The sequence below is a fragment of the Crassostrea angulata genome, chromosome 7 (assembly GCF_025612915.1).
Source record: "Crassostrea angulata isolate pt1a10 chromosome 7, ASM2561291v2, whole genome shotgun sequence".
NCBI classification, from domain to species: Eukaryota; Metazoa; Mollusca; class Bivalvia; order Ostreida; family Ostreidae; genus Magallana; species Magallana angulata.
Genome location: NC_069117.1, coordinates 14,295,691 through 14,306,354, shown reverse-complemented (window position 1 = coordinate 14,306,354; position 10,664 = coordinate 14,295,691). Strand labels below are relative to the sequence as shown.

General features: G+C 34.8%; 1 protein-coding gene across 1 annotated transcript; it reads right to left on the bottom strand.

Moving 5' to 3' along the window:
• Window positions 1-1,238: 1,238 nt before the first annotated feature.
• LOC128156792 (uncharacterized) lies at window positions 1,239-9,908 on the bottom strand. Its single transcript, XM_052819091.1, has 2 exons — window positions 9,526-9,908; window positions 1,239-1,549 (listed from the first exon to the last, which is right to left on the bottom strand). Exons 1-2 carry the CDS (start codon window positions 9,891-9,893, stop codon window positions 1,354-1,356), a joined length of 564 nt encoding a protein of 187 aa, XP_052675051.1. The 5' UTR covers window positions 9,894-9,908; the 3' UTR covers window positions 1,239-1,353.
• Between the last annotated feature and the right edge of the window lie 756 nt (window positions 9,909-10,664).

The following is a 10,664-nucleotide window of genomic DNA, read 5'->3' as shown; positions in this document are numbered from 1 at the left end:
TGTGATTTCTTGTTGCAATTGATATGCAATATGTAGGCCCCATATGTTAGGTACATGAGATCAGAAGTAAAATGCGAAACATGCGGCTATGACTGTTGTGTTGACTTTACACAGTGAAATTGCAAGTTACAGACGGGAGGCAAAATAACACGAAAAGTAGGTGGATGGGACATTGTAAACAATACACCGGTAAGTTTCTGACATGTGATAGTGCAACATGCATGCGGTACGGAAGGTCAACCCTCTGCAGGGAATTAGCTGGGAGAGGTCTAAAAAGCTGCAAAATCATGAAAAATAAGCAAAATATGAAAGGGTCAAAATCTCATAAAAACCAGTATGTAGAGAATTTTACAGGTTTTGACTAGTAATTTTCTTCAGAAATTGGTGATTGATCTCATAAAGAGTGAATTAAAGGTATTTGTGCTGAATGGGACCTGAGGAAATTCTAGTTACAGAGTTCGGAAGACATGCATCCCTTGGCTACAATGAATTGTGTAAAAAAAAAAACTGCCCCCTGCCACCTTATGATTAACAAAACATTTTACAAAAGTAGTGGTAGCATAAACTATAGTATGTATGGGTTAAATTAAGGCCAGTATTTACTTTCATAGGTAACCAGCTCTGACACTCAAACCAACCTCGAACTGCTTCAAAACCTTTAACCCGCGATAAAATCTGGATAATCAAAGTTAGTACATTTTGTACTTAACATACTTAGTTACATCAACCATGCAAGTCTGAATAGTTAAATAGTCACTTCTATGGCCTGCTTCGAAATCTGCATGTTCCAAAAATGTTATCCTCCTCTGGGGTTCAAAATTTATGGCTTTTATTCAGCATCCATGCCTTTCCATGCTATCACAACATGCATTATCCTTCTAAGTTTGGCGGCTTTTTGACCAGAACTGCTGGTGCTTGCATATGACCATCTAAAACTTTAACAAAGTGAAGTTAGGACGTGCGTACAAGTAATTTAAATTTATTACTTAAATATGGCCATCACAAAACATTTGATCTTCTCTGAAAACTTTATCATCCTCCAACATCTAAATTTTATAGCTCATATTTAACATCCAATCCTGTCAAGTGCAATAGATTCTCAAAATCCATCACCCAAGTAAGTTTGGAGAAGCTAGGACCTGTAATAATTTAGATACAGTATCTGCTTCATAACCTCCAACCAGACACAGTTGCTATAGGGGTGGAACATTAGACTTGCTGTGTGTTCAAAAACAAACTTTTAAAGACTTCAATTATGTTTATTCATTTCTCAAGGAACAGAGCCATAAGAAAATATATCAGTTCTTCTTATCTGTTTCATCCTCATATCAGTTCTTCTTCTCTGTTTCATCGTCAATGATGTTTTGCATATTTAAAGTGTTTCCATTTTTCTTCCCTTCCTTCATAATCATGGTAAGTGAAGTACTTCCCTTTAATTTGTGCACAAATAATTCCCAATATGATTCCCGGTACCAACATTCTGCCTAACGCCTGCCAATATGTATAGACTCTAGTTGTGTTAATTTTGTGCCACATAGGAACTTCGAATCTACAAAGAGAGAATTGTTTGTATTATAATCATCAAAATCTGGTTACAAATGAGTGAGACATTGTACTTCAATATTGCTTGGATAACCTCTGGCCCAGATACATTACAAGAGTTCCCGAAAGTTAAAATTGCATTGTCATTGGATAATATACATTTCAATAACCCTTCCCTTTCAAAAAAAAAATATATAATAAACTTAAAGAAGATGGTGGAATAAGATGGCACAAATGCCCATTGAAATACAATTTTGAATTTATTTTGCCTTTGGCCACGAATTTACGGACTTGTATTATTTTTTAAAACGTTGTTCAAATTGTTGGGGGTACAAAATGCTATTTTTATTGTATAGTGGGTCATCTCTCCACGTTTTTGTTGATTGAAATCGGTTTGTTTTCCATTAGACCTTATTTAGACTATGAGAAAAATATGGAGCACGGACCCACTCTATAAAAGAAAATGCCTTGAAGTTTTAAAAAAATGACACTATTTGCAGGTTTTGATATGTATACGCCTGTTTGAGTCGATCAACCTATTCCAAGTATTGAACATATTTATGGATAAAAAATCAAAGATACGTTATATATATATTGTTTTAAATTATTTTTTTTTAAATATCAGATTTATTGATATTTTGATTTTTCATTAGCTTGTCCAACTGTGTATGGGCATTTTACATGCCTTATCCACCCATCTTCTTTCATACATTTCAAAAAGGCCCTAAAATATCTTTAACATATAAACATGATTGCATTTCAAGAGTGTCCCAAAAGGTCAATCACAACTTCTCGCAAAATGCACTACAAAGTCTCTTAAAGCTCATTATTGCTAAGAATTTTAGTGGGAAAATAAAAGAACAACTATCAATATCAAAATATATTTTCCTTCTAGATTTTTTATGCAGAATTATTTTACCTCAAGACTTTAATTATTTTACCCTAATTTTTAATGTTTCATTTTTGACATTATTGCACATTTCAGAAATTAAATCTTGTACAATATCTAGTATCAACAAATTATCTTAGTTCAAATTTACCTTCAATTTTCAATTTCCTCTAATTCTATTTACCAGTAATTAAATAATGCCACTGTTCTACACAATTTTGAGACAACACTCATAATATTTAAACAAGAGGCCCATGGGCCACATCGCTCATCTGAGGAACAATAGGTATGATAAAATCAGCTTAATGGAGTCATAATACAAACAATCTGGACAATGTACAATAATACATGTAGATCCTGTATAAATAAAATCCATTTTCCCCCCTGGATATTCTTATGTTTATAATCATTAGTCCCTTTTCTAAAAGGATGATTTTATAGTCATATCACATGTTGAGTATTGCAGTTCTCAAAAAGATCCTTAACAATTGTTTATATATGGGATATAAAGCTACATCAAACTCTGAACCTTCTTGTGAGGCCAAAGTATTGTCCTGGAGCCAAAGTCTTAACAATTATAAAGAATCATCTGGCTGATTAGTTTCTGAGAAGATTTTTAAAGATTTACTCTGTATATTCCTATGTAAAACTTTAACACCCCCCCCCCCCCCCAATGTGGCCTCACCCTACCCCCAGGGATCATGATTTTCACAACTTTGAATCTACACTACCTGAGGATACTTCCACACAAGTTTCAGCTTTCCTGGCTGATTAGTTTATGAGAAGAAGATTTTTAAATATTTACTTTATATATTCCTATGTAAAACTTCGACCCTCCATTGCCTCCCACCCTACCCCCAGGGATCATGATTTTCACAACTTTGAATCTACACTACCTGAGGATGCTTCCACACAAGTTTCAGCTTTCCTGGCTGATTAGTTTCTGAGAAGAAGATTTTTAAAGATTTACTCTATATATTCCCATGTAAAACTTCGACCCCCTATTGTGACCCCACCCTACATCCAGGGGTCATGATTTTCACAACTTTGAATCAACACTTCTTGGGGTTGCTTCCACACAAGTTTCAGCTTTCCTGGCTGATTAGTTTCTGAGAAGAAGATTTTTAAAGATTTACTCTATATATTCCTATGTAAAACTTTGATCCCCCATTGTGGCCCCACCCTACACCCGGAGGCCATGATTTTCACAACTATGAATCTACACTACCTGATAATGCTTTCACACAAGTTTCAGCTTTCCTGGCTTATTAGTTTCTAAGAAGAAGATTTTTAAAGATTTACTCTATATATTCCTATGTAAAACTTCGACCACCCATTGTGGCCCACCCTACTCCCAGGGGTCATGATTTTCACAACTTTGAATCTACACTACCTGAGGATGCTTCCACACAAGTTTCAGCTTTCCTGGCTGATTAGTTTCTGAGAAGAAGATTTTTAAAGATTTACTCTATATATTCCTATGTAAAACTTTGATCCCCCATTGTGGCCCCACCCTACCCCCGGGGGCCATGATTTTCACAACTTTGAATCTACAATACCTGAGGATGCTTCCACACAAGTGTCAGCTTTGCCGGCTGATTAGTTTCTGAGAAGAAGATTTTTAAAGATATACTCTATATATTCATATGTTAAACTTCGACCCCCCATGGGTCATGATTTTCGTAACTTTAAATCTACACTACCTGAGGATGCTTCCACACAAGTTATTTCCCAGTTTAGTGAAAAACAGTAGTATTTACCGGGACGGGAAATACCGGTATTTACCACCGGTAATTCCCACCACTGGTATTTCTCGGCCAACCCTGGTGAAAAGTTTACAGACAGAAGGAAAGACGGAAAGACAGACAGACACGATGTGATCAGAATAGCTCACTTGAGCTTCCAGCTCAGGTGAGCTAAAAAGCATGTTGAAAACCTTGAATCTAATTATTTTACACGTACGCGTATACTTACAGTATGGAGCATTGTTATTGTCATAATTTGCAACAAATGTAAATACAAATGTATAAGAAATAAGGTAATATTTTTGGATGTATATAGGGTTGGTACCCTTCAGGCTTTATGTGAATTGACCATGTGACCAACCCATTGTTATATCCCGATATACATCAAAACATAGGTAATCAAAGATTACAAAGCTCACCAAGACGAGACATCACCCTTATGAGACTTCACCTTATGAGACCACCTTTATCATATTAAATGAAAATCATACTTAATGATCTTGGATATTCATGGATTCTGTTTTGACATCATTTCATATATCATCTGTTAAAAAATTGTATGATAATCATATGTTCATATGTTAATCAATACAATAATATAAAATCAAATATTGCATCCTATCATATTTACAACATACATCACAAAATACAATAAAATACCATAATAAACAATGATGAGATATGATATTGTAAGGTATGATATGACATAGCATTGTGTTATACATTATTGTATTTGATCAAATAATACAATATCATAATATATAAAACAATATAGTATTATATTACAATATCATATTACATAATTCATCATAACATTGAAACATATGATGTTATATTGTATAATATAGAATGATATTGTATGATACTGTATAATTTTTGATATATAATATGATATTGTATCATGATACAATATAATTTGATACAACATTGTATCATATCAAATGATACAATATTATGTGATAATTAAAAGTAAAATATTATATAATACAACATTATATTATACATATTGTATCATGATACAATAATATATTTTACGATGATGTGATAATATATCATATTATAAACTAATATCATATTTTACAATATCGTATGATATGATATTATATAATATTACAGTATCATATTATACAATTTCATGTGATATAATTCTATATTACTGAAACTAATATCATATAATTTTATTATAAAATACAATATCGTATGATACAATTTTATAGAATATACAATATTGTATCATAGGAAACAATATTATATTTTGCAATATCTTATGTTAAAGTATCATGTGATGAAATAATAAATTAATAATACAATACAATATTTTACAATATTGTATCATAATAAACAATACTATACATAAAGATATCATGATACAATATCATTACATAAAATATCAAAAAAATTGATACAATATCCTATCATATCATATAACTTTTTATAATAATACATATGATATTATATTGTATCATATTAAACAATATTGTTTCATACCATACAATACTATATCATAGGAATCATGTTATATCATTTATCAACAAACACATCTATCTTTCGAGCAGGTTTGAGTGAGGTAGGAAATTTCATTAGCATCCTTGATAATGGAGATCAGGCTCTGCTTCTGAAGCAACCTCTGCTTTTCATTTATAATATAGTTAAATCAACTATGCAAGCTTTCATCTATAAAACATGTGACCTGTTCGGGGGGGGGGGGGGGGGGGGGGGGGCTGTTCCAAAAAAACTAAACCTCATCCAGCATCCGAAACCTATGGCTCAGATTCAGCATTCAAGCCTGTCAGGTGCATCAGAATACATAGGACGCATCTCCATGCAAGTTTGGTGAAGTTCAGACAAGTAATAACTTAGATATCATCATCAGAGGGCACTAGCAATTAAAACCTTAACCTGCTCCAGCATCTGCAACCTATAGCTCAGATTCAACATCCACGCCTGTCAAGTGCATCTGTATCATAAGACACACCATCCATTCAAGTTTGGTGAAGTTAGGACCTGTAATAACTAAGATATATTTTTAGCATCATTGATAATGGAGATCAAGCTCTGCATCTGAAGCTTCCTCTGTGATTCATTCATATTACAGTTTAATCAACTATGCAAGTTTGCAATAGTACTATTATCTATTAAATATGTGACCTGTTCCAAAAAAATTAACCATATCCAGCATCTGAAACCTATGGCTCAGACTCAGCATTCATGCCTGTAAGGTGCATCAGTATCATAAGACGCACCATCCATGGAAGTTTGGTGAAGTTAGGACAAGTAATAACTAAGATATAATCATCAGAGGGCACTATTTCAAAAACTTTAACCAGCTCTAAAAAACCTTAACCTCCTCCAGCATCCGAAACTTATGGCTCAGATTCAGCATTCAAGCCTGTCTGGTGCATCAGTATCATAAGACGCACCATCCATGGAAGTCTGGTGAAGTTAGGACAAGTAGTAACTAAGATATAATCATTAGAGGGCACCTGCAACAAAAACTTTAACCAGCTCTAAAAACCTTAACCTCCTTCAGCATCTGTAACCTATAGCTAAGATTCAGCACCCAAGCCTGCCTGGTGCATCAGTATCATAAGACACACCATCCACGCAAGTTTGGTGAAGTACGGACCAGCAGTAACTTAGATATTGCTATCAAAGGGCACCTGCAACAAAAACTTTAACCTGGTCCAACAACCTTAACATCCACTAGCATCTGAAATTTAGGACTCAGATTCAGCATCCAAATCTTTCAAGTCCATAAGTAGGTCCAGATGCATCATCCATGCAAGTTTGGTGAAGATAGGACAAGTAATAGCTTAGATACAGGAGCTGCAACGAAAACTTTAACATGGTCCAGACGCCAAGGCCGACGCCGAGGGTATAGCATAAGCTCCCCCTGACTTCGTCTCGGTGAGCTAAAAATGATACCTTATTTCTTAAAACAATGGAGAAAATTCAAACCAAACCCAACTTTTTAATCTCTGGATAATCATATTTAAATTTACTCCCTTTTCTTTAATTTTTTGTTTTACGAAGGTTTGCAACAGGAGATATAACTGCATCACACTAATTTGGCCATGCCTTCACAATGTCTACCCAATTTTAATTTCTAATACTGTTATAGATGACCTCAAAAAGCAGATTGTTATTCATTATGCCCCCTTCAAAGAAGGGAGGGCATATTGCTTTGCTGCTGTCTGTCGGTTGGTCGGTCCACCAACAGTTTCCGTTCATTTTCTTCGCAAAGGATACAAATATTGAAATGAAATTTGGTATACAGGTTTACCATAATAATAGAGATGTAAAGCATTTCAGCGTGTACAAGTACGTGTAACTAGGGGAGTCCCCTGATTTTATGTGTATTACGTCACATTTTCCATATACCACGTAATTCTACAAGTTGTACATAACGTGTAGAATCAGAAGTACACATAGATGAAAAATTTTTTGATAAGAATATAGACTAATTGTATACCAATGTTGTGTAATGTAAAGCAGACGATTAATTAAGGACAACTATGCTTTTGGTTTCATCAAAGTCATAGAATTATTTCATAAACAATGAGAGTAGACTAAACATGTTGAAAACGTTGAATCTTATTATTTTACACATCCGCGTATACTTACAGTTATATAACATAACCAAAATTTTGGTACGTGTACGTGTAAACAGACCTGTAGCTTCACACGTAACGTTTAAATGCTTAACCTCTCTATTATCTAGGTCAAGTTCGATTTTTGGTGCAATCGAGCAATTATCAACGGAGTTGTGCCCCTTGGACTAGAAAAATTCCAATCATTTGCAGTTTCCGTTCATTTTCTTCGAAGAGGATGCACATAATGAAATGAAATTTGGTATACAGATCATAATAATATCTAGGTCAAGTTTGATTTTGGTTGCGATTGAGCAATTTTCGACAGAGCTATGCACTTGGACGTAAGAAATTCCAATTATTTGCAGTTTCCGTTCATTTTCTTCGCAGAAGATGCACATATTGAAATGAAATTTGGTATACAGGTTTATAATAATAATATCTAAGTCAAGTTCCATTTTGGATACGATTGAGCAATTTCCAACAGAGTTATGCCCCTTGGACACAGAAAAATTGCAATTATTTGCAGTTTCTGTTCATTTTCTTTGCAGATGTTTCCAAGGGAGGGGGGCATAAGTGTTTTACAAACACCTCTTGTTTTAATGGTATTTTAAAATATTTTTTCTGTTGAAAATCATCTCCTTCAAATTTATAAGTCCGGAAGTTCCACACATTTAAAACGATTACGGTTGATCCAAGAAATTGAGCATACCTTTAATCAAACACATAGCATTGTTTTGGAAAGTGGAAGTAGCAGATATATTCTAATTACCGTATCTTAAATCTTGTAAAAAGTATCGACCTAAATTCCGTGAAATACGGTATCTTAAATCTTGACAAAACAAAAAAAAAGAATGAGAAAAACCAGTAGCTTCACATATTTCAAAATATCCTAATCCAAGGAATCCGGAGGGGGTGCCCAATGCTTATGTTAATAATTACAATGCATGTAGCTTTAAACAGGAAAATACTGTGATTTGGGCACAGAAAGGGAGTAATGGAGTTGCAAACCTTGTTGATGAAGTACACGTATATCAGTGGACAGTGCCATTGGATGAATAAATTTTAAACGTGGCCAAGCTAGTGTTCTGTGTGTACAGGATGTTAAAATAATCATGGACTGTACTGGGATTTGAACCCAGGCTTCCTGAGACTCTATAGTCAGATACTCTACCAACTGAGCTATCTGGCGCCAGTATTCACATTTCTCCCTCCTTAAATGATTTTCGTCATCAAAGATCACCCCAAAATCTTCCCCTGGAATGAGTAATTAACCTGTCATTTCCAGGGGTTGGTCACGGCACAAAATGAAACGGGATGGGAGAAACAATGATGGACCAGACCACGATTCGAATCTGGGCCCCAGGCCCCCTGAAAATATAGTCAGGTGCTCAACCAACTAAGCTATCTAGCGCTGATATTCAAACCAGTCTGACCGTCACATGTGGCTTTGTCTCATGTTGCAAACCGCCATGGAATAAATGAAAGACTATAGTAACAAATCTAGAGAATAAAATACTGCATATGGTTTGAATTTTCACTGTGTTTGCCAGATAAACAATTACTGTTGGCCTGTAACCTTGACTCTACTTGGGGCGTGTGAAGAAAATCAGTGGATTCCTCAGAGGAAAATAATTTTAATTATGTTCTTGTTACCCACTTTTAAACTATATATTTTTTTTTTTACACAAGCCCCTGTGGACAAGTAGATATCGTATGACTGTTTCACTTTCACGATTAAGTTTAGTGATATTTTTACCTTATCCAGGGATCTTTCCAACCCCTTTCATCTAGCATTCTCTGATAAAAATGCAATCGTTGATGGCAGTTCTCGACCTTGTACGATTTAGGATCAAATGGATCAAAGGGCTCATATTTTTCTTGCTGTTTTGGCACCAACCCGCATATTACTCGGATTGAATCTGCAAAACCGTACTTCCACTTCGGAATTTTCAAATCATAGTACTTCAAATCTTCTCGCCATCCATATTTGTTCGTGCTAGATGGGATATAAGACTGAAATTTCCTTTGGCTCTTGGGTATTTCGGACACCTCAGGTTGACGCTCAGGAGCCATTTTGACATTGAGAATAGTTGGTGACCGAACCCGACGATAATCAGGCTTCATCGACTTTTACTCGGAGCGCCGCGGACTCAGCCGAGGATTGTCGATTGGCGGAAGCCAGAATATTCGGAAAACTTCCGCCGATTCCGTAACGTACGTAATAGAGGAGGACGCCTCACTGATGGTTTCTTTATTTGCACTTCCATTTATTGCATGCTTCCAATCCCTATGTTGGGGGGGGGGGGGGGGAGAGGGGATTCCATTTTCTTTTTATAATATGATAAGCAAATTTTAATTTAATTAATTTAATTTTTTTAAAAGTGGAGAGGGCAACTCCATGATAAGTCGTTTTTCAATGTGCTAATTGAAAAAAAAAAATTAACATGGGGGGGGGGGGGCTCTATGATAAGTCAATTTTTGTATGTAAGTTTAAGAAAAAATGTCTACTGCAAAAATAGGGGTTGAACGTACGTTACAATCACTTTAAAAGAGGAGAATCAGATAGAGTGCAATAAACATTTACATTAAAATCTTAATTATTCAAAAACATATTGTATCTGAGATTGAACTATTGTTCTACTTACAACAAATCTTATTAACTATGAATAATGTAAATGTCCTGAAAAATAAGTATATTTTATTTTGCAATAAAATTAATTTACGATGTTAATTTTATTTTTATTGATTTATCATAATACATTGTTTGAACACATGCTGTTATCGCCCCTACGGTCGCACCGTAAAACATATTACAATGTAGGCCTAAATATTGCACGAGATGAAACGGCAGACAATGTCTACACATAAGTTAGCTGCAGAACTGTAGCTCTCCGG